The sequence below is a fragment of the Coregonus clupeaformis genome, chromosome 10 (genome assembly GCF_020615455.1).
Source record: "Coregonus clupeaformis isolate EN_2021a chromosome 10, ASM2061545v1, whole genome shotgun sequence".
Classification (NCBI taxonomy): domain Eukaryota; kingdom Metazoa; phylum Chordata; class Actinopteri; order Salmoniformes; family Salmonidae; genus Coregonus; species Coregonus clupeaformis.
The window spans coordinates 61,212,686-61,237,934 of NC_059201.1; the positions used below are offsets into that span (position 1 = coordinate 61,212,686).

A 25,249-nucleotide genomic window follows, 5' to 3' on the forward strand; every position below is an offset into this window, starting at 1 on the left:
ACTGTGATAGACTACATCCAATTTGCTGAGTAGACTGTTGGAGGCTATTTTGTAAATGACATCGCCGAAGTCAAGGATCGGTAGGATAGTCAGTTTTACGAGGGCATGTTTGGCAGCATGAGTGAAGGAGGCTTTGTTGCGAAATAGGAAGCCGATTCTAGATTTAACTTTGGATTGGAGATTCTTAATGTGAGTCTGGAAGGAGAGTTTACAGTCTAACCAGACACCTAGGTATTTGTAGTTGTCCACATACTCTAGGTCAGACCCGTCGAGAGTAGTGATTCTAGTCGGGTGGGCGGGTGCAAGCAGCGTTCGATTGAAGAGCATGCATTTAGTTTTACTTGTGTTTAAGAGCAGTTGGAGGCTACGGAAGGAGTGTTGTATGGCATTGAAGCTCGTTTGGAGGTTTGTTAACACAGTGTCCAATGAAGGGCCAGATGTATACAAAATGGTGTCGTCTGCGTAGAGGTGGATCTGAGAGTCACAAGCAGCAAGAGCGACATCATTGATACACAGAGAAAAGAGTCAGCCCGAGAATTGAACCCTGTGGCCCCCCCCATAGAGACTGCCATAGGTCCAGACAACAGGCCCTCCGATTTGACACATTGAACTCTATTTGAGAAGTAGTTGGTGAACCAGTCGAGGCAGTCATTTAAGAAACCAAGGCTATTTAGTCTGCCAATAAGAATGCGGTGGTTGACAGAGTCGAAAGCCTTGGCCAGGTCGATGAAGACGGCTGCACAGTACTGTCTATTATCGATCGCGGTTATAATATCATTTAGGACCTTGAGCGTGGCTGAGGTGCACCCATGACCAGCTCGGAAACCAGATTGCATAGCGGAGAAGGTACGGTGGGATTCGAAATGGTCGGTGATGTGTTTGTTAACTTGGCTTTCAAATACTTTCCAAAGGCAGGGCAGGATGGATATAGGTCTGTAACAGTTTGGATCTAGAGTGTCACCCCCTTTGAAGAGGGGGATGACCGCGGCAGCTTTCCAATCTCTGGGGATCTCAGACGTTACGAAAGAGAGGTTAAACAGGCTAGTAAAGGGGTTGCGACAATTTCGGCGGCTAACTTTAGAAAGAAAGGGTCCAGATTGTCTAGCCCAGATGATTTGTAGGGGTCCAGATTTTGCAGCTCTTTCAGAACATCAGCTGTCTAAATTTGTGTGAAGGAGAAGCCGGGGGGCATGGGCATGTTGCAGCGGAGGGTGCAGAGCTGGTGGCCGGGGTAGTGGTAGCCAGGTGGAAAGCATGGCCAGCCATAGCAAAATGCTTGTTGAAATTCTCGTTTATTGTAGATATATCGGTGGTGATAGTGTTTCCTAGCCTCAGTGCAGTGGGCAGCTGGGAGGAGGTGCTCTTATTCTCCATGGACTTTAGTGTCCCAAAACTTTTTGGAGTTAGTGCTACAGGATGCAAATTTCTGTTTGAAAAAGCTAGCCTTTGCTTTCCTAACTGCTTGTGTATATTGGTTCCTAACTTCCCTGAAAAGTTGCATATCGCGGGGGCTATTCAATGCTAATGCAGTACGCCACAGGATGTTTTTGTGCTGGTCAAGGGCAGTCAAGTCTGAGGAGAACCAGGGGCTATATCTGTTCTTGGTTCTGAATCTTTTGAATGGGGCATGCTTATTTAAGATGGAGAGGAAAGCACTTTTAAAGAACAACCAGGAATCCTCTACTGACGGAATGAGATCGATATCCATCCAGGATACCTGGGCCAGGTCAATTAGGAAGGCCTGCTCGCTAAAGTGTTTTAGGGAGCATTTGACAGTGATGAAGGGTGGTCGTTTGACCGCGGACCCGTTACGGACGCAGGCAATAAGGCAGTGATCGCTGAGATCCTGGTTGAAGACAGCGGAGGTGTATTTAGAGGGTAAGTTAGTCAGGATGATATCTATGAGGGTGCCATGATTACGGATTTAGGGTTGTACCTTGTAGGTTCCTTGATCATTTGTGTGAGATGAGGGCATCTAGTTTGGATTGTAGGATGGCCGGGGTGTTACGCATATCCCAGTTTAGGTCACCAAGCAGTACGAACTGAGGATAGATGGGAGGCAATCAATTCACATATGGTGTCCAGGGCACAGCTGGGGGCTGAGGGGGGGGGCTGTAGCAAGCGGCAACAGTGAGAGACTGATTTCAGGAAAGGTGGATTTTTAGAAGTAGGAGCTCAAACTGATTGGGCACAGACCTGGATAGTATGATAGAGCTCTGCAGGCTATCTAGACGGAAAATGTTGTAGTTGGGGATGGACATTTCTGGTGGCCTTCCTAAGCCAGGATTCAGACACTGCTAGAACATCAGGGTTGGCGGAGTGTGCTAACGCAGTGAATAACTCAAACTTAGGGAGGAGGGTTCTGATGTTAACATGCAAAAAGCCAAGGCTTTTACGGTTATAGAAGTCAACAAATGATAGCGCCTGGGGAGTAGGAGTGATACTGGGGCTGCAGGGCCTTGGTTAGCCTCTACATCACCAGAGGAACAGAGGAGGACTAGAATAAGGATACGGCTAAAGGCTTTAAGAACTGGTCTTCTAGTGCGTTGGGTACAGAGAATAAAAGGGGCAGATTTCCGGGCATTGTAGAATAGATTCAGGGCATTATGTACAGACAAGGATATGGAAGGATATGAGTACAGTGGAGGTAAACCTAAGCGTTGGGTAACAATAAAAGAGATAGCATCACTGGAGGCACCGATTGAGCCGGTCTCCGCGTGTATGGGGGGTGGAACAAAGGAGCCATTTGAGGCAGTTTGAGAGGGACTTGGGGCTCTATAGTGAAATGGTATAATAAGAACTAACTGGAACAGCAATAGGCAAGCCATATTGACATGGGAGAGAGGCATAAAGCAATCACACGTGTAATTCGAGAGAGCTAAGACAACTGGTAATGGTGATGAAAGTTTGGGCTGAGGCTAAAACAGGACAGGATACTGTGTAAAGAAACAGTCCAGCAGGCATCAGCTGTGCAGTTGAATGATCATAAGGTCCAGTGAACAGCAATATGTGAGTCCGAGAGCAGTTCGAATTGGTGCTACAGCACAGGCGAGCAAGAAGCACGGCTGTTGAATTGCGTGTGCTAGCGGGCCGGGGCTAGCAGATGGATCTTTGTGGTCGTCACAACGGGAAGCCTGTTGAAACCACAGACGATTACATAGGCAGACCAGCCGTGATGGATTGGCGGGGCTCCGTGTCGACACTAGGAGGTCCTGTCCGGTTGACAGAGAGGTAGATAGCCAGGAGATGGGCCTGACTCGAGGCTAGCTCAAGGCTGATTAGCTAACCACAACATCTATTTCGGTTGCAGCTAGCTAGTTGTGATGAGCCGGTGTTAAAGGTCCAGTGATTCAGAGATTCCGGCAGAAAATCCGATATGGTCTGGGTCGATAACGCGCTGTGCAGACTGGCCGATAATAGTCCAGGCTAGTGCTGGCTGGTAGGTAGTGCAGGCCACGGACAATGGTGAAAAAACCCGCTAACGGTGGCTAATAGCAAGTCGCTAGTTAGCTGGCTACTCCCGTCCGGTAGACAGAGAGGTAGATAGCCGGGATATGGGCCTGGCTCAAGGCTAGCTTAAGGCTAACTGGTGCTTGCTTGGGGGGCAGTGGTGATTAGCCAACAGCAACATCGATTCGGTTGCGGCTAGCTGGATGCGATCCGGTGTTAAGGTCCAGTGATTCAGTTATTCTGGCAGAAAATCCGATGTTCTGGGTGAAAACCACTAACGGTGGCTAATAGCAAGTAGCTAGTTAGCTGGCTAGCTAGTTTCAACTGGAGATTCTAGATAAAAGGTAAGTAAATAATAGAATCCGTTCCACATTGAGTGAGGCGGGTTGCAGGAAAGTATATTTAGTAGAAGGATGAAAAGTGTGATAGGAAAATATATACGAAAAAGGCTATTTACATGGACACACTAGAGTACACGACCGCACTGCTACGCCATCTTGGATGCATAATGGCATCTTTTTCCGTAATGAGGCCAGTGTCTGAAATAATTTGTTCTGGCAGAGAGGAGGAAGTAGAACCCTTCAGGGATTTGACAGTTTTCCAGAATTTCCCATTACAATCCAAAAGAGCAGTTACATAATAACCAGGTTTAGCCTTTCTGATTTGTCTTACACAATGACACCTCAGTTGCTTAAAAGCTTGCCAGTCCAGGCCTAAGCCTGTGTTCCTGGCCTTGACCCAAGCATCATGTTATTATTTTTTGATCATCGCTGCATCTCCCCAACAGGCTCAGGAGAGGCAAAGGTCGAGTCACACGTCCTCCGAAACATGACCAACCAAACCACGCTTCTTAACACCCGCCTGCTTAACCCGAAAGCCAGCTGCACCAATGTGTCATAGGAAACACTGTTCAACTGACAACTGAAGTCAGCCTGCAGGCGCCTGGCCCACCACAATGAGTCGCTAGAGCGCGATGAGCCAAGTAAAGCCCCCTGGCCAAACCCTCCCCTAACCAGGACAGCGCTGGGCCAATTGTGCACCGCCCTATGGGACTGCCAGTCACGGCCGGTTGTGACAGACTGGGATCGAACCTGGGTCTGTAGTGAAGCCTCAAGCACTGTGATGCAGTGCCTTAGTCCGGTGTGCCACTCGGGAGGCCACAGCATCTCTTTTTTGAATGACTTCTGATAATTCCAGAGTGTACCAGGCATTCTACCTTCAACCCTTAATTGTTTGAAGTGAGCATGATTATCCACAATAGTATTGAAGACATCTCCAAAAAGGCCCAAAGCTAAATCAGGTTCAGTGATAGCTGAAATACAATCAAGGTCACTAAAGTACATAGGGGACAGATCAGAGTGGCAGCAAGTCTCAAACCTTTAATGGTTGAGTGGTTTGCTCTGTAGTCACTGTCAGTTTAGAAGCCTTTGTTAAGCTATATAAAAACACCAAATATCAGTTGGTCTGTTGTAATATATAATTACATATTCACTATTAGCAATTGCTGAATAGTTTTTCAATATAATTCAACAATAAAGTACTGTATTGATCCTTCACTGTATATTTCAATGATGGTGGATTGTGGAAAAATATTGTGGGAGGGGAAAGAATTGCTGTCTCAACATATTTTAAGGCATGCCTTGTAAGTGAATATATTTGTCCAATATGGTCTGATTGCAACCCGCTTCCTCCAGGCAACACCAGGGATGACCCGCCCAGGGAAACCCCATCCCCTCTTTTAGTCACTCCTGGCTACTTTCTTGTTCTAGCAGGTTAGGATAATTAACATAGCAGGTTAGGATAATAAATGTGGCAAGTTAGGAGAACTAACATAGCAGGCTAGGATAATTACTCTAGCGGATTAGGATAATTAACATGGCAGGTTAGGAGAACTAACATAGCAGGTTAGGAGAACTAACGTAGAAGATTAAGCTAATAAACATGGCAGGTTAGGAGAACAAACGTAGCAGGTTAGGAAAAGGGTTAGGGCAGGGCTCTCCAATGCGGTTCTTGGAGAGCTACCCTCTTGTAGGTTTTTGATCCAACATCAGTTGTAACTAACCTGATTCAATTTATCAACCAGCTGATTATTAGAATCAGGTGCGCTAGATTAAGGTTTCAGCGAAAACCAACAGGACGGTAGTTCTCCAGGAACAGGGTAGGAGAGCCCTGGGTTAAGGTTAGGCTTAGCCAAAATGCTACAAGGAAGTAGCCAAGAGCCAATAGAAGAGGGGGTGGAATTTCCCCGAGCGGTTCTTCCCTGGAAGTTTCTTCCCTGGCCTTGGCCAGGACACGGTTGCAGTCAGACCCCGTTAGTGAGAGTCCTGTACCAATTTAAGTGATAGGGAACTACCAACATATAGCCTAACAATTAAATATATATAGGGGAAAGATCAGAATGGCAGCAGGTTATAAAGCTTCAGTATGTAACTTTTTAGCCGACCTGACCAAATTCACATAGAAATGTCAGTTATAGATCCCTCATTCTTGTTGAAAGCAAGTCTAAGAAGCGGTAGATATGTTCTATGTGAGCTATTGCTATGCTTCCAGTTCTTAAGTTCAGTTTTTGCGCATTTTACTTTCGGTTTTGTACATCAGCTTCAAACAGTTAAAAATACAATAATTTGGGTTATGGAAAATATTTCACAGCGGTGTAGATTGTACAATGATTCTATACACTATAATTTCTTGTTTTGTCACAAACTGAAATTAGGCTAACTATTATAGTTTTGCAACCAGGAAATAGTGGAGCGATTTCTGCATGGTACACCTTTAAAGGGCGACTGCACTTCCTGAATCGGCTTTGTTTTGAAGATTGCTCATTAAGAAATGCTAGCGGCCATGACTGAAGCCAAACTAGAGTTGTCTTGGGGGTGTGCTTTGTTGTGGGTGTGTTATGTTCGCATATCGTACCCTGGCAGGTACTGTTTGGCTCTCCTTAATCACCTCAGCAACAACATAGCCACTGCTTCAAAATAGTCACTTCCTTAAAATAGTCTAAGGAAGGGCTCTCCAACCCTGTTCCTGAAGTTCATCATCTGCAAGCTGTCAAACTATCATAAATAAAACATGAGCTACACGCTGTTTACCAGTGCCCAAAATCTCTTGCTAGCTAGCTAAGTTCCAACTCTGTTTGTCAATTAAGCTAGCAAGTAGTAGCTAGCAGGCACATTGAGCAGCCAGGCCACAATCAGCTTATCAAGTCACTGGCAAGTGGTGGTTTATAATTCTCACTATCTATTACAACTTTCTCACGATCCATTACCAGAGTGTGCGTCTGTCTGGCAGTGTTTCATAGGGAATCATTTTACAAAACAGGTCGTGGTGGGGACACAAGATGCTCGCGAATGGGTTTTGGAATATTGACAAGTTGCAGTTGGGATACAAGTGTGCTCTGATTGTCTCAATTCTCATTTTGTCCCAAAAAGTGGCAGACTTGAGTGATTGACACTAACACATCAGCAAGTGGCCACTCCATAAAGGGCTTAGGGACAAGGGTTATTTCAACATTACATAAGACAACAAGTCGCCAATGTTAACAAGTCTGAGGCGCTGCATAATGGTTGTCTGTCTCACTGTCTGGAGGTTCTGGCTGCTATGATTGCATAGAGTCTGCGCAGCTGTTAGCGCTCAATCAGCACAGCTGCTTCTCTCATGCTAGTGGGCACTGGGCAAGTGGGCATGATCGTAATCCATACCCTACCCTCCAGTAAGTTGTGACGAACTCACTTACAAAACTCGGTTTTGGACGAGACTGTCTTTATGACCAAAATTATCCTATTTACACATTGTAGTCAATTTTAACACTAGAATTAATGTTTTACTAATATCGATGCCACGTAGGCCATTTAAAACCAGAGAAGTTGGTTCTAAGGGCTCACACACATCGCACCGAGTGTGGATCTAGCATTTGTCTACAGATCATGTTTTAAGGACCACCGGCTGTAGACTGCTGACATTTTTCACCTTCTACATGTAAAATCAGTGCACAAATTACATTGAGGTGCTAAGATATAGTCAGAGATACATAAGACATCTTGTTGTAATTAAAATTATTTTGAAGACCAGTTTATCCTTAACTACAACATATTCAGTAACAGTTACAGAAATGTTTTACTTCCCACGGGGGGCCAGTATGAAAAATGTAAGCACTCACTAATTGGAAGTCGCTCTGGATAAGGGCGTCTGCTAAATGATTCAAATGTAAAAAATGTACTTAAAAAAAAATAGTATTACTGTGATATGTTTTTTTTATCAACCTTGGTTGAACGCACCGACTAAGTTGCCGAGGACAATAACACCCGCTAAAATGACCAAAATATAAATGTTAAAATGGCAACTTGCAAAGAACACTGGATGTCACTGGATAATTATATAATAATAAAAATAATAAGGTGGGCCCAATGCGCTCTAACCACTACGCTACCTGCCACCCCAAGTGTCACGTTCGTTTAAGGACGGGTCAGACCAAGGCGCAGCGTGAAATGCGTACATGTTTATTACAACGATAAACACACTAACAAAACAACAAACCAACGAAACGTGAAGTCCTAAGGCTAAACACAAAACAAGCCTACTCACGGAACAAGATCCCACAACTAGTGATTGCCAATAGGCTGCCTAAGTATGATCCCCAATCAGAGACAACGAGCGACAGCTGCCTCTGATTGGGAATCACACCCGGCCAAACACAGAAACACACAACATAGAAAATACAACATAGAAATCCATACCCTGACTCAACATACAAGAGTCCCATGAGTCAGGGCATGACAGTACACCCCCCCCCCCCTCCGGAGTGGAGCTGCTGACCGGAGCTGGACTGGGCACCGGTGGAATGGACTGCTCTAGCTCCGGAGTGGAGCAGCTGACCGGAGCTGGACTGGACCCCGGTGGAGCGGACTGCTCTAGCGCAGGAGTGGAGCAGCTGACCGGAGCTGGATCAGGCACCGGTGGCGCGGACTACTCTGGCTCCGGATTGGAGCTGCTGACCGGTGCTGGACCAGGCACCGGTGGAACGGGCACGGGCCGGACTAGGAACACGCACCACTGGCTTGTTGCGAGGAGCAGGAACGGGCCGGGCCGGACTGGCGACACGCACCACTGGCTTGGTACGGGGAGCAGGCACGGGCCGTACCGGACTGGGAACACGCACCACTGGCTTGGTGCGGGGAGCAGGAACGGGCCGGGCCGGACTGGCGACACGCACCACTGGCTTGGTGCGGGGAGCAGGAACGGGCCTGGCCGGACTGGCGACACGCACCACTGGCTTGGTGCGGGGAGCAGGAACGGGCCGTACCGGACTGGCGACACGCACCACTGGCTTGGTGCGAGACGCAGGCACGAGGTGTACCGGACTGAGAACTGACGTTAGAGCTCTCCGACTGTACCAGTCTTTCACTCTCCGCGCCCAGTCCTCCTCCCGTGAGGACTCCTCCCCGACCACCCTTTTAGCCCCCCCCCCAATTTTTTTTTATTGGGGCTGTCTCTCGGGCTTCTTCCTCGGCCGGTGCCTTCTGCGTTGCCGTTGCTCCTCTCTAAACTGGGCCTCCACTGTCTCCTCCCAAGGACGGCGATCCATCCCAGCCTGAATCTCCTCCCATGTCCAGGATCCCTTTCCGTCCTGGATCTCCTCCCATGTCCAGGCTGTCTGCTCCTGGGCACGCTGCTTGGTCTGTGTATGGTGGGATCTTCTGTCACGTTCGTTTAAGGACTGGTCAGACCAAGGCGCAGCGTGAAATGCGTACATGTTTATTACAACGATAAACACACTAACAAAACAACAAACCAACGAAACGTGAAGTCCTAAGGCTAAACACAAAACAAGCCTACTCACGGAACAAGATCCCACAACTAGTGATTGCCAATAGGCTGCCTAAGTATGATCCCCAATCAGAGACAACAAGCGACAGCTGCCTCTGATTGGGAATCACACCCGGCCAAACATAGAAACACACAACATAGAATGCCAACATAGAAAATACAACATAGAAATCCACACCCTGACTCAACATACAAGAGTCCCATGAGTCAGGGTGTGACACCAAGTAATATGCTGTAATTGGTACTGTAAATTAGATTACAGTAACTGACTTGGTACCGTAACATGGATTACAGTAGCTGTACTGTAAAATAAATTACAGTAACTTACTGGTCAATTGCAGCCAGTAAGTTATTGTACATTTTACAGGAAATGTTATAGTGTAGGGTTGCAAAACTTCTGGTAACTTACCAAAGTTACCATACTTTTCAGAAATGTTGGTAATTAACAGGTAATTTTGGAAATCTTATAGTTATAGTTCAATTCATATTTTTTCTTAATCTTTATATCTGTGTCCATGTTGTCCATGTGTTTAGTAAATAGACCATATGGTTTAGGAGAAAATAGCCTAGTTAATAAAAAATAAAAAAATCTAATCAACAATGACGTAATTTGAAGTAAAATTTGCAACTTCCAACTACTTACGTTTTTCACAAATGCCACCATTTCGGCCCCACAATATTTACAGCAAAGATACACTGAGCTCGAGTTCAAGTGTTAAGCAGAGGAAGGCTGTGTAGGTTTTGGTTCTACAAGGCTGCATCCATCAATAACATTCAATAATAATCAATTGCAACACCACCTCTCTCGGAGCCCTCCACCTCCAAGTGCACGTGGCAAACACTTTATTGTTACATAGTTTTCGGTAGTCGTGGGAAAGACGTATCATTAAAACATTTGTAAACAACTGCTTGCAGTTCTGAGCCAACCTGGATACTAAGGAGATCCTGAGGGAAATCGACGAGTCAACAGCTTTATGCTATGGAGGAACAACATACTCCATCGTGGAATGATCCGGCTACCTCACAAAATAACTCTAACCCTACAAAAAAAAAGAAAGACAGATTCATCTACAGACACGGACGATTTACTTACCGTTGAAGTAGAGGCTAGTGCTCTTGCTGGAATCCATGCAACAGGGCTGAGGGGGAGTTTGGAGTTTAGCCAGAGTGAAATTCTCACGCTCCAAGGAGAGAACAAGGCAAGGTAAAAACCCTCGATTCCAACATGGATTGTCTACTCAGGGAAAACAGGGTGATGAGGGAGTCGCTACTAGACATACAAACCCGTAGCATGCGTGAAAATCTAATATTCCAGAGGGGGCGATCAGAGAGTTCATGCAATCCGCCTTGAAACTTCCTCTAGAGACTAAACAAGGTGGCTTTCCACCGAGGGTCCCCGACCTATCATCGCAAAATTTGAACACTACCAACAAAAGGAGCTGATCAAAAGCAGGGGAAGGGAACTTAAAGGGACCAAATTCGGTCTCAATGACCAATTTCCCCAGGAGATAAACGAATGTCGCAAGAGGCTGTATCCTGTACAGAGGCAAAACAGGAACTTTAGAAAAGACAGGAGCAAGGGGAAAACCGCTGGTAGGCATGACGAACAAAACAAACTGGCAACAGCCAAACAGAGAACACAGGTATAAATACACTAGAGATAATGGGGGAAATGGGCGACACCTGGAGGGGGGTGGAGACAATCACAAAGACAGGTGAAACAGATCAGGGTGTGACATGTCCAGAGTGCATAAAAGGAGATTACCGTGACTCAACGGTCACGTGGAATTTTACTGCGGTCATGACTCATGACTTCCAGGATGGCGGTAATACGGTCACCGCAATAGCCCCATGCCTGGCACCTACTACCATACCCTGTTCAAAGGCACTTCAATCTTTTGTCTTGCCCACTCAACCTCTGAATGGCACACATACACAATCCATGTCTCAGTTGTCTCAAGGCTTAAAAATTATTCTTTAACATGTTTCCTCGCCTTCATCTACACTGATTGAAGTGGATTTAACAAGTGACATCAATAAGGGATAATAGCTTTCACCTGAACTCACCTGGTCAGTCTATGTCATGGAAAGAGCAGGTGTCCTTAATGTTTTGTACACTTAGTGTATATTGACAGAGTATATTGACAAAATAAAACATGTATAAATAAAAATGACTATATTCTATGCTGAAACCATGTTATTAAACAGCAACTATATTCACTAAATTGATACAGTGCCTTCAGAAAGTATTCACTTATCTAAGTATTGATTAGATAAGTATTCAACCCCCTGAGTCAATACATGTTAGAATCACCTTTGGCAGCGATTACAGCTGAGTCTTTCTGGGTAAGTCTCTAAGACTTTTAAATTTGGCCATTATTATGTTAAAAATTCTTCAAACTCTGTGAAATTGGTTGTTGATCATTGCTAGACAACCATTTTCATGTCTTGCCATAGATTTTCAAGCAGATTTAAGTCAAAAATGTAACTTGGCCACACATCTCAAGTGTTTTAGGTTATTGTCCTGCTGAAAGATGAATTAATCTCCCAGTGGAACGCAGACTAAACCAGGTTTTCCTCTAGGATTTTGCCTGTGCTTAGCTCCATTCCATTTCTTTTTTATCCTGAAAAACTCCCAAGTCTTTAACGATAACAAGTATACCCAAGATCACAAATATTTGTATTCTGTACAGGCCTCCTTCTTTTCACTCTGTCAATTAGGTTAGTATTGTGGAGTAACTACAATGTTGTCGTTTCCTTCCTCTCCGGCAACTGAGTTAGGAAGGACACCTGTATCTTTGCAGTGACTGGGTGTATTGATACACCATCATCCAAAGTGTTATTAATAACTTCACCATGCTCAAAGGGATATTCAATTTCTGCTTTTTTATTTCTACCCATCTACCAATAAGTGCCCTTCTTTGCGAGGCATTGGAAAGCCTCCCTGGTCTTTGTCGTTGAATCTGTCTTTGAAATTCACTGCTTGACTGAGGGACCTTACAGATAATTGTATGTGTGGGGATGAGGTAGTAATTCAAAAATCATGTTAACACTATTATTGCACACAGACAGAGTCCATGCAACTTATTATGTGACTTGTTAAGCAAATGTTTACTCCTGAACTTATTTAGGCTCGCCATAACAAATGGGTTGAATACTTATTGACTGAAGACATTTCAGCTTTTCATTTTTAATTGATTATTAAACATTTAGAAAAACATAAATCCACTTTGACATTATGGGGTATTGTGTGTAGGCCAATGACAAAACATCTACATTTAATCCATTTTAAATTGAAGGTGTAACAACAAAATGTGGAAAAAGTCAAGGGGTGTGAATACTTTCTGAAGGCACTCTATTTAGGATCATATTTTACAGCTTTGTGATTTTATTTTTTATATTAAAAACGTATTTTATTATTTTATATATTTTTAATGTACCTATAATCCTTGAAAGTGTCCAAAATTCTGGTACCAGTAATACTCCCTTCCTTTGCAACCCTAGTATTATAGCATGGATTGTGATGAGTAGTTGATAGAGTATTACACAATTGCACATAATCTACTTGGTTCATAAATTATTTAATTATACAGTGCCTTCAGAAAGTATTCAGACCCCTTTACTTTTTCCACATTTTGTTACATTACAGACTTATTCTAAAATTGATTAAATTGTTTATTTTTCCCTCATCAATCTACACACAATACCCCATTATGACAAAGCAAAAACAAGTATTTGACATTTCTGCTAATTTATAAAACATAAAAAACTGAAATATTACATTTACATACGTATTCAGACCCTATACTCAGTACTTTGTTGAAGCACCTTTGGCAGCAATTAGAGCATCGATACTTCTTCGGTATGATGCTACTAGCTTGGCACACCTGTATTTGGGGAGTTTCTCCCATTCTTCTCTGCAGATCCTCTCAAGCTCTGTCAGGTTGGATGGGGAGCGCTGCACAGCTATTTTCAGGTCTCTCCAGAGATGTTCGATCGGGTTCAAGTCCGGGCTCTGTCTGGGCCACTCAAGGGCATTCAGAGACTTGTCCAGAAGCCACTCCTGCGTTGTCTTGGCTGTGTGCTTAGGGTCGTTGTCCTGTTGGAAGGTGAACCTTCGCCCCAGTCTGAGGTCCTGAGCGCTCTGGAAAAGGTTTTCATCAAGGATCTCTCTGTACTTTGCTCCGTTCATCTTTGCCTCGATCCTGACTAGTCTCCCAGTCCCTGCCGCTGAAATACATCCCCACAGCATGATGCTGCCACCACCATGCTTCAGAGTAGGGATGGTGCCAGGTTTCCTCCAGACGTGACACTTGACATTCAGGCCAAAGAGTTCAATCTTGGTTTCATCAGACCAGAGAATCTTGTTTCTCATGGTCTGAGTCTTTAGGTGCCTTTTGGCAAACTCCAAGCGGGCTGTCATGTGCCTTTAACTGAGGAGTGGCTTCCGTCTAGCCATTCTACCATAAAGGCCTGATTGGTGGAGTGCTGCAGAGACGGTTGTCCTTCTGGAAGGTTCTCCCATCTCCACAAAGGAACTCTAGAGTTATGTCAGAGTGTTCTTGGTCAACTCCCTGACCAAGGCCCTTCTCCCCCGATTGCTCAGTTTGGCCGGGTGGCCAGCTCTAGTAAGAGTCTTGGTGGTTCCAAACTTCTTCCATTTAAGAATGATGTAGGCAACTTGGGAATCTTCAGTGCTGCAGAATTTTTTTGGTACCCTTCCCCAGATCTGTGCCTCAACACAATCCTGTCTCGGAGCTCTACGGACAATTCCTTCGACCTCATGGCTTGGTTTTTGCTCTGACATGCACTGTCAACTGTGGGACCTTATATAGACAGGTGTGTGCCTTTCCCAATCACGTCCAATCAATTGAATTTACCACATGTAGACTCCAATCAAGTTGTAGAAACATCTTAAGGATGATCAATGGAAACAGGATGCACCTGAGCTCAATTTCGAGTCTCATTGCAAAGGGTCTGAATACTTATGTAAAAATTGTATTTCTGGTTTTTATTTTTAATATATTTGCAAAAATGTCAAAAAACGTGTTTTCACTTTGTCATTATGGGGTATTGTGTGTAGAATTTTATTTTTTAAATCCATTTTAGAATAAGGCTGTAACGTAACAAAATGTGGAAAAAGTCAAGAGGTCTGAATACTTTCCGAAGGCACTGTAGTTACCCTGCTATAAGGCCTCTGCTCTGCGACTCAGTTGTGGCTGTTTGAGGGGTAAGTGTGGGTATTTGCATGTGGGTAGCAGTCAGTGGGGAGTTTGCTGGGCCGTGCCCTATATTTACTGGAGCCAAATGATAATGAGCTGTGATTGATGTGAGCTCTCTCCTCTCTTTTTTCTTCTCTTTAGGACCGATGGTTCTGGCGACTGCGGAACAACAAGGTGCAGGAGGGCTACCCGATGCAGATTGAGCAGTTCTGGAAAGGTCTACCGCCCCGTATCGACGCCGCCTACGAGAGATCAGACGGCAAATTTGTGTTCTTTAAGGGTATTTCAACTCCCTTCTCCTTTTCAAATGTGATATAGCCCTTTTCGCACTGCTCAGTGTTATTGTTAGCTAAGTCATGTTCGCTTTAGGTGAATACATCTGGATTACAGAGACATAGCAACTATAAAACCCCAATCTTTAACACTGTCCTTGAATGCTGCTTAACTTTTCAAGCCCTGAACATGCAGATGCCCAATAGTTGAGGATTCCCAATAGTTACCTTCCTCAGAAAGGAGGTTTTAAGAACTTCATGTGGCTTTTTTTAACCTTTATTTAACCAGGTAAGCCAGTTGAGAACAAGTTCTCATTTACAACTGCGACCTGGCCAAGATAAAGCAAAGCAGTGCGATAAAAACAACAACACAGAGTTACATATGGGGTAAACAAAACATAAAGTCAAAAATACAACAGAAAATATATATACAGTTATGGAGGTAAGGCAATAAATAAGCCATAGTGCAAAATAGTTACAATTTCGTATTAACACTGGAATGATAGATGTGTAAGAGATGATGTGCAAATAGAGATACTGGGGTGCAAATGAGCAAAATAAATAACAATATGGGGATGAGGTAGTTGGGTGGGCTAATTTCAGAATGGCTGTGTACAGGTGCAGTGATCGGTAAGCTGCTCTGACAACTGACGCTTAAAGTTAGTGAGGGAGTCTCCAGCTTCAGAGATTTTTGCAGTTCGTTCCAGTCATTGGCAGCAGAGAACTGGAAGGAATAGCAGCCAAAGGAGGTGTTGGCTTTGGGGATGACCAGTGAGATATACCTGCTGGAGCGTAGACTACGGGTGGGTGTTGCTATGGTGACCAGTGAGCTAAGATAAATACAGGGATTTGACTAGCAGTGATTTATAGATGACCTGGAGCCAGTGGGTTTGGCAACGAATATGTAGTGAGGGCCAGCCAACAAGAGCGTACAGGTCACAATGGTGGGTAGTATATGGGGCTTTGGTGACAAAACGGATGGCACTGTGATAGACTACATCCAATTTGCTGAGTAGAGTGTTGGAGGCTATTTTGTAAATGACATCGCCGAAGTCAAGGATCGGTAGGATAGTCAGTTTTACGAGGGCATGTTTGGCAGCATGAGTGAAGGAGGCTTTGTTGCGAAATAGGAAGCCGATTCTAGATCTAACTTTTGATTGGAGATGCTTAATGTGCGTCTGGAAGGAGAGTTTACAGTCTAACCAGACACCTAGGTATTTGTAGTTGTCCACATACTCTAGGTCACACCCGCCGAGAGTAGTGATTCTAGTCGGGTGGGAGGGTGCAAGCAGCGTTCGGTTGAAGAGCATGCATTTAGTTTTACTAGTGTTTAAGAGCAGTTGGAGGCTACGGAAGGAGTGTTGTATGGCGTTGAAGCTCGTTTGGAGGTTTTTTAACACGGTGTCCAATAAAGGGCCAGAAGTATACAAAATGGTGTCGTCCGCATAGAGGTGGATCCGAGCGTCACCAGCAGCAAGAGCGACATCATTGATATACACAGAGAATAGAGTCTGCCCGAGAATTGAACCCTGTGGCACCCCCATAGAGACGGCCAAAGGTCCAGACAACAGGCCCTCCGATTTGACACATTGAACTCTATCTGAGAAGTAGTTGGTGAACCAGGCGAGACAGTCATTAGAGAAACCAAGGCTATTTAGTCTTCCAATAAGAATGAGGTGGTTGACAGAGTCGAAAGCCTTGGCCAGGTCGATGATGACGGCTGCGCAGTACTGTCTTTTATTGATCACGGTGATAATATCGTTTAGGTCTTAAGCGTGGCTTAGGTGCGCCCATGACCAGCTCGGAAACCGGATTGCATAGCGGAGAAGGTACGGTGGGATTCGAAATGGTCGGTGATCTGTTTGTTAAATTGGCTTTCAAATACTTTTAAAAGGCAGGGCAGGATGGATATAGGTCTGTAACAGTTTGGATCTAGAGTGTCACCCCCTTTGAAGAGGGGGATGACCGCGGCAGCTTTCCAATCTCTGGGGATCTCAGACGTTACGAAAGAGAGGTTGAACAGGCTAGTAATAGGGGTTGCGACAATTTCGGTGGCTAATTTTAGAAAGAAAGGGTCCAGATTGTCTAGCCCAGCTGATTTTTAGGGGTCCAGATATTTCAGCTCTTTCAGAACATCAGCTGTCTGAATTTGTGTGAAGGAGAAGTGGGAGGGGGGGGCATGGGCAAATTGCAGCGGAGGGTGCAGAGCTGGTGGCCGGGGTAGTGGTAGCCAGGTGGAAAGCATGGCCAGCCATAGCAAAATGCTTGTTGAAATTCTCGTTTATTGTAAATATATCGGTGGTGATAGTGTTTCCTAGCCTCAGTGCAGTGGGCAGCTGGGAGGAGGTGCTCTTATTCTCCATGGACTTTACAGTGTCCCAAAACTTTTTGGAGTTAGTGCTACAGGATGCACATTTCTGTTTGAAAAAGCTAGCCTTTGCTTTCCTAACTGTTTGTGTATATTGGTTCCTAACTTCCCTGAAAAGTTGCATATCGCGGGGGCTATTCGATGCTAATGCAGTACGCCACAGGATGTTTTTGTGCTGGTCAAGGGCAGTCAAGTCTGAGGAGAAGCAGGGGCTATATCTGTTCTTAGTTTTAATTTTTTTGAATGGGGCATGTTTATTTAAGATTGAGAGGAAAGCACTTTAAAGAACAACCAGGCATCCTCTACTGACGGAATGAGATCGATATCCATCCAGGATACCTGGGCCAGGTCAATTAGGAAGGCCTGCTCGCTAAAGTGTTTTAGGGAGCGTTTGAAAGTGATGAGGGGTGGTTGTTTGACCGCGGACCCGTTACGGACACAGGCAATAAGGCAGTGATCGCTGAGATCCTGGATTCAGACACTGCTAGAACATCAGGGTTGGCGGAGTGTGCTAACGCAGTGAATAACTCAAACTTAGGGAGGAGGGTTCTGATGTTAACATGCAAAAAACCAATGCTTTTACGGTTACAGAAGTCAACAAATGATAGCTCCTGGGGAGTAGAAGTGATACTGGGGGCTGCAGGGCCTGGGTTAACCTCTACATCACCAGAGGAACAGAGGAGGACTAGAATAAGGATACGGCCAAAGGCTTTAAGAACTGGTCTTCTAGTGCGTTGGGTACAGAGAATAAAGGGGGCAGATTTCCGGGCGTTGTAGAAAAGATTCAGGGCATTATATACAGACAAGGATATGGAAGGATATGAGTACAGTGGAGGTAAACCTAAGCGTTGGGTAACAATGAAAGAGATAGCATCACTGGAGGCACCGATTGAGCCGGTCTCCGCGTGTATGGGGTGTGGAACAAAGGAGCTATTTGAGGCAGTTTGAGAGGGACTTGGGGCTCTACAGTGAAATTGTATAATAAGAACTAACTGGAACAGCAATAGGCAAGGCATATTGACATGGGAGAGAGGCATAAAGCAATCACAGGTGTTATTCGAGAGAGCTAAGACAACAACTGGTAATGGCGATGAAAGTTTGGGCTGAGGCTAAACAGATAAACAGGACAGGGTACCGTGTAAAGGAACAGTCCAGCAGGCATCAGCTGTGCAGCTGAGTGATCATAAGGTCCAGTGAACAGCAATATGTGAGTCTGAGAGCAGTTCTAATTCGTGCTACAGCACAGGCTAGCAGGAAGCATGGCTGTTGTTTGCGTGTGCTAGCGGGCCGGGGCTAGCAGATGGATCTTCGTGGTCATCGCAACGGGAAGCCTGTTGAAACCACAGACGATTATGTCGGCAGACCAGTCGTGATGGATCGGCGGGGCTCCGTGTCGACTCTAGGAGGTCCCGTCCGGTTGACAGAGAGGTAGATAGCCGGGAGATGGGCCTGACTCGAGGCTAGCTCAAGGCTGATTAGCCAACAACAACATCCATTTGGTTGCAGCTAGCTAGTTGCGATTATTCGGTGTTAAAGGTTCAGTGATTCAGTGATTCCGGCAGAAAAACCGATATGTTCTGGTTCGATAACGTACTGTGCAGACAGTGCAGACTGGCCGATAATAGTCCAGGCTAGAGCTGGCTGGTAGGTAGTGCAGGCCACGGACAATGGTGTAAAACCGCTAACGGTGGCTAATAGCAAGTAGCTAGTTAGCTGGCTACTCCCGTCCGGTAGACAGAGAGGTAGATTGCCGGGATATGGGCCTGGCTCGAGGCTAGCTCAAGGCTAACTGGTGCTTGCTTCGAGGGCAGTGGTGATTAGCCAACAGCAACATCCATTCGGTTGCGGCTAGCTAGTTGCGTGTTAATGTCCAGTGATTCAGTTATTCCGGCAGAAAATCCGATGTTCTGGGTGAAAACCGCTAACGGTGGCTAATAGCAAGTAGCTAGTTAGCTGGCTAGCTAGTTTCAACTGGAGATTCTAGAAAAAATTGAATAAAGCATAATATAATCCATTCCACATTGAGTTAGGCGGGTTGCAGGAAAGTATATATAGTAGAAGGATGAAAAGTGTGATAGGGAAATATGTACGAAAAATACAAAAATATACACTGACACACACAGAGTACACGACCGCACTGCTACGCCATCTTGGATTCTGAAGTTTTAATAGAAATTAAATGAAAAACAAGTAATCTGTTCTGTTTTTTTCAACTACAATAAATACAGTACATGTAAAATGTAATGATATCATAAAATCGCCATCATAAAAAAAGAAAATGCATTGCTGTTGAACCAGCCTTTGTTATCGTATGCCTAGGGTAATGGTAGCCTACGGTAGGCTTGGGTTTTAAAAATATGAAACGGAAAAAACAAACAATTGTTACAGGAAAATAACTTCTAAATATGAGGTTCATCGGTATTCACTGAGGTTATCATCTCTCGTTTCATGATGGGCATGGACACATGTAGCCTACATCATGGAGGGGGTTTTATGCACGTCCAAAGCATGGCTAAAATAATGTAACGTCAGCTCACTGTTTTGCTCCTCTAAAACTTTATATTTTAAGAAAGCTTTGGTGATTTAAGATTTATTTCCAAGCGGTCTCATGAGCCAAACACTTTATCGACGGTCTTGACTAGCCTACTTGATGACATTGGGCAGAACAAAAAGAAAACAGTCTTCATTGAGAGGAGGGGAGGCTATGCTTGGTTTTTAATCAAATAAAACGAAATGGGGAAAAAACATTTGTGTTTTATGTTTCTAAATACGAAGTACACAGGCACCAAATCACATCTTGTTCCATGCGCATATGGGCAGTGCGCGTCATGGCTGGATAGGCTACGTTCCCTACCAGCGCTACCTGAAATTAGCACTTTGGAGCATGTTTTTAAGGACATGCCTCAAATATTTCCATCCCTTCCATCTGAGTGCAAGCATGCTTATGTTAGACAGGTAAATTGCTAAACCTGGCGTTAGGGCTGGAACATGCCAATGCGGCAGTTTTTACATGCTGAAATTGCAAACTAACGTGCGTTTGACACTAGTGCCGGCTTAACGGCAGCCAAAAATAGAGCCCTATATCTGACATGGTACAGGTGTCTTCTTTTTTTTAAGCCCATAACCATATGTGTGAGGTGTATACTTTTGTTTCAAAGTAGTTTTGTTTAAGACTACCAAGAAACACTGTGTGACCCTGATTTAGCCCACTGTAGTAAAAGGTTAAAAAAGGTTTTACAACGGAAAATGAAAATAGTTTCAGAGATAATCTCCCCGTTTCAGTCGGTTTTCCTCTGTTTGGTGCCTAATGAACATGACCCTGTTGTTGTTTACCCCACAGGTGACAAGTACTGGGTGTTCAAAGAAGTGACTGCTGAGCCCGGGTACCCCCACAGTCTGGTGGAGCTGGGTAACTGTCTCCCTAAGGACGGCATTGACACAGCACTGCGCTGGGAGCCCGTGGGCAAAACCTACTTCTTCAAAGGGGACCAGTACTGGCGCTACAACGAGGAGAAACGCACAGTCGACCCGGGCTACCCCAAACCCATCACTGTGTGGAAGGGCATCCCCGAGGCGCCGCAGGGAGCCTTTGTCAGCAGGGAGGGCTGTGAGTATAATTCTCCACAGACCATGTGGCTACCGCCTTGAAGGGATGCAGAGGAACAGGGGTTTGGGTTAATTCCATCTCAATACCGTCAATTCGGGAAGTAATTTGAAATTCCAATTTCTGTTTACTTTATTAATTAACTACATTTGGTACTGTAATTGCCATTACTGTAACAAAGCACTTGAACTGTTATCTGCTGTAATTGCAATAGTACCATTAACAGTAGTCATATCTACACATAGAATCAATAACTGAAGTCTTATGATACCAACATTGCACTTTTATTTTAGTCTTATCAGAAGGCCCTGTTTACACCTTGCACTAACATGTGGGTTTCGTGATCCAATCACTATCGGATCAAGGTCTGCCATGTTTACACATGGTATTAAAATGTATCTTATCTGTCCACTGTGTCCACATTGTTTTCCTGCTGACCAGATATCCTGGTGCCTCCCTTCAGGCATATTATTTAACAGATATATTTTCAGAATAATATGAATGTATTTATTTTAAGACAATTATTGATGCCATAAGTCAATCATTGATGCCTGTCAATGATTTTAGAGGCTGGTATAATGATGATTTTAATGGTTTGACAATCCAGATCTGGGTCCCTGACTACCTCTGGAGTAAAGTACCAATGGATAGTCGGCCTACTAAAGATGTATACAGGAGGTACATATTATGCGAGATCGAGCTCAAATGTGTTGCGCTGACTGACAGTCTTGGTCATTAGTATTGACAACACATTCGTAACAACACAGCAGAAAATAGCTGAAGTTCATCATGTACATACTAAAACATTAGGATTCTTTAAGGGCTCTTTGTGAAGGGTGATGGTTCTATGTGGAACCATACTGAAAAAAAGTATTATTTCCTCTTTTAGTGATAATTAAAATGTAGGGGCGACAGCTCATTAGAATATTTTGGGGTATGGTTTGTTCACAGCTCTTTTTGTGTAACCGTGAGTGAGAGTGTCATTCCAGTTTATTCAATCTGTTGTGTTATGCTAGTACATCTTATATATGTCTATGGCCAGTGACAGTCTCTTGTGAAAGACTCATGTATGTCCTTGTGTCAATTTAGAACTGTTGACTCAGTAGTTCTCAATTCTCTCCTCAGGGAAACCAAGCTGTTCCAAAGCTAGCACATTTGATTCAACTTGTTAATAAGCACAATAATCAAAACGATGGTATTTTAACAATATAATTTGGCTATTAAACCAAAATAAAAACATGTATGGTTCTACAAAGAACCTTTGAGATTGAGAATGGTTCTATAAAGAACCTTTCTCCATAAAGGTTCTATAAAGAACCATCAAAAGTGTTCTATATAGCCCCAAAAAGGGTTGTAACCATAGCAGAACCCTTTTTTGGTGCTATATAGAAGCTTTTTTTAATGGTTCTTTATAGCACCATACATGTTCCATTTAGAACCTTATGAGCATGGTTCTTTATAGAACCTTCAAAAAAAGGCTCCATATAGCACCAAAAAGGGTTCCACTATCGTTTCAACCCAAAGAACCCTTATTTGGCACTTTATAGAACCATTTGTTTTTAGTGTGTATTTATGAAGTCTCAGCAGCTTGTGTGAGTCAGAATTGCTCGCCGTTCTCTGAGATGCTGTCGGCTAATATTAACCCATCAGTGAGAGCCATGTCAGCCATGTCAACATCAGATAAGTGTCCCTTCTGGCCAGAGGGCTGTCACTGAACTGTTGGCCGTCTGTGTCCGAGGTCTGTTTGTGCCATGAGTGTGGTGGAAGTGGCGGTGTCAGTCAGGGTCAGAGGGTTAACCCAACCGGGGACCTCAGCCCACCGCTCATTTGTGCTGCTCTAGCTAAAATACGCTGCACTGCCCCGGCACCTCCCGGGAGACTTCCTCTGGAAGGAACTCTCATCACTTTTTGCGAGTCATGTCACAACCTCCTAAAACACATTAAACAGAGGACTTGAGAACATCAGAGGTGGAAATTAGAGGGGGTCGCATGGTCCATTTGGCTAGTCCGTCCACTAGACTCTAGCTCAGCCATTTTCTTAAGGGATCTGGAGGTGCTGTTTGGGAGGCAGCAGAAGGGAGCACTTCAACAATCAGTAGCCACCAGGGTTTCTGTCGTCCTCTGATTGCCAGACATTCTCAATCAGCATGCCTTGTCTCCCAGGCATTGCGTAGTACAGAGAACTACCCCTCCAAAACAAACAGGGCATTTAGAGCGTTATGGTTTGGAGACTGCATTTTCGGTTGTAGAGCTTTGATAGCATACCGTTATGATATGACAAATGGTAGATAATCAGGTACAGTGTTTATTTGGACAGGGGAATGTTTGAGTAGCCTGACTACCAAATCACATCGCTCCGGGCCAAACGCCATGCCCACTAGCGTTTATTCTCCACAATGGAATGTGTGGAGAATGTATGAAGTGATTGATAGAGCAGCGGAGTTAAATTCAGGATGAGTTGTCAGGCAAAATGTTTGAGGTGTTTGACTTGTACAGTTTGCAAACCTATCTATGTTAGATACAAATGAATTTGTACTTTCGCACTCTTTTTCCCTCTTTAGTTTATACCTATTTCTACAAAGGCAAGGACTACTGGAAGTTTGACAACCAGAAGCTGACCGTTGAGCCCGGCTACCCCAAGTCTATTGTCAATGACTGGATGGGCTGCCACCAATCAGACATGGAGAAGAACAAGGACCGGCAGCTTCCCCACGATGACGTGGACATCATGGTGACCATCAACGACGTGCACAGCACTGTCAACGCCATCGCTGTGGTGATTCCCTGCATCCTGTCGCTGTGCATCCTGGTCCTGGTCTACACCATCTTCCAGTTCAAAAACAAAGGGGTGCAACAGAACGTCACCTACTACAAACATCCTGTCCAGGAGTGGGTATGACAGGCTTAGGCTGCGCGCCGCCGCTTACGATACGAAACTGCGCTGAGAGGGCTACAAAAAATCTGAGCACCATGTGACCAGTGCCTGTCTTGCACAAACCCTTTGCGAGAAAGGAAGGAGGGGGATTAAGTAACTCCCTTTTGTCCCCTGGCAAGGACCCTTAGATGAACATCGGCAAAATTGAGTATGTTGAATATTAGCATGAGGCGACGCATAGGACGCTGGGAGAGCAGAGCCAATCCGATTGCTCTGCCTTTTGCACCTCTTGTCTATATGTTGTCCATTCTTATCTGGCTGTTTCAGTGGGGGTTGTCACACATACTTTACCTCGATGGGACTCCCATACACTCTTTCTCAGGGGGAGAGAGGGGGGGGGGGGAGCCAACCCCTCACATAGCCAGGTACCAGCAATCTGTCGGAGTCCAATATCAACTTGTACATGAACTTCAAGTATTGTCAAGTCAAACAAGATATTTAAAGAAAAAATGTAAACTTTAACAAAAAATGTAGGTAGAAAGGCCATAGAAAAGAATACCAAGGATTTCTGTGGATCATTTAATATTTTCAGTTAGAGAGCTTTGAGTTATCAAGAGGATAAATTTTGTCTGTACATCGCAAATGACAAATGTCTTCATACCCAGACCTCTGCCTCTAGCGATCGACTCACCTAAGCTAGAGGACTGAGACTATACGTATGTCCACTGAAGGACCACCGCTATACCAACATCCCCCAGCACAGACTCCCTGCTCCTCTGTCTGGACCGAGGGGCGTAGGGGAAAGCTAGTTAAGTTAGCGTTTAAAGACATTGGTCACAGTTATGTTTTGTTTTTTTACATGCCCGAAGGCGTGGAGGAGTACCTATGGCCGTTTCAATAGGCTCAGCACGTCAGACCAACATTGACTAGGCACAATGAACTGCTGTTGAGGCAGCCTGAATTCCACTCCGTACCCCTCTTCATTCCTCCTCATTTCTCTCACTTTCTCTCTTCCTGTGTTGCTCTTTGTTTGTATCCTCCTTAATGACAGTGAAGCATTTTTTCTTCTTTTGGCTCTATACTCCAAAAGTTTGGATTTGAAATCAAACAATGACTATGAGTTTAAAGTCCAGACTGACAGCTTTAATTTGAGGATATTGTCATCCATATCAGGTGAACTGTTAAGAACTTACAGCACTTCTTGTACATAAAGTGGCTTGCGAAAGTATTCAAACCTCTTGGAATTTTTCCTATTTTGTTGCCTTACAACCAACATTTTTTATTGTGACACAAACAAGAAATAAGACAAAAAAAAACAGAAAACTTGAGCGTGCATAACTATTCACCCCCCTCGCCCCACAAAGTCAATACTTTGTAGAGCCACATTTTGCAGCAATTACAGCTGCAAGTCTTTTAGGGTATGTCTCTATAAGCTTGGCACATCTAGCCACTGGGATGTTTTCCCATTCTTCAAGGCAAAACTGCTCCAGCTCCTTCAAGTTGGATGGGTTCCACTGGTGTACAGCAATTTTTAAGTCATACCACAGATGTTCAATTGGATTGAGGTCTGGGCTTTGACTAGGCCATTCCAAGACATTTAAGTGTTTCCCCTTTAACCACTCGAGTGTTGCTTTA

General features: G+C 44.5%; 1 protein-coding gene across 2 annotated transcripts in view; it reads left to right on the plus strand.

Moving 5' to 3' along the window:
* Window positions 1–24,896, plus strand: part of mmp24 (matrix metallopeptidase 24) — a 105,877-nt gene extending 80,981 nt beyond the window's left edge. For both annotated transcript variants that reach the window (XM_041888849.2, XM_041888850.2), the window contains exons 7-9: window positions 14,637–14,775; window positions 20,476–20,742; window positions 23,301–24,896. In XM_041888849.2, the coding sequence (XP_041744783.1) occupies window positions 14,637–14,775; window positions 20,476–20,742; window positions 23,301–23,638 (744 nt within the window). In that variant the 3' untranslated portion in view covers window positions 23,639–24,896. The remainder of the gene's footprint in view (window positions 1–14,636; window positions 14,776–20,475; window positions 20,743–23,300) is intronic.
* The last annotated feature ends 353 nt before the right edge of the window (window positions 24,897–25,249 follow it).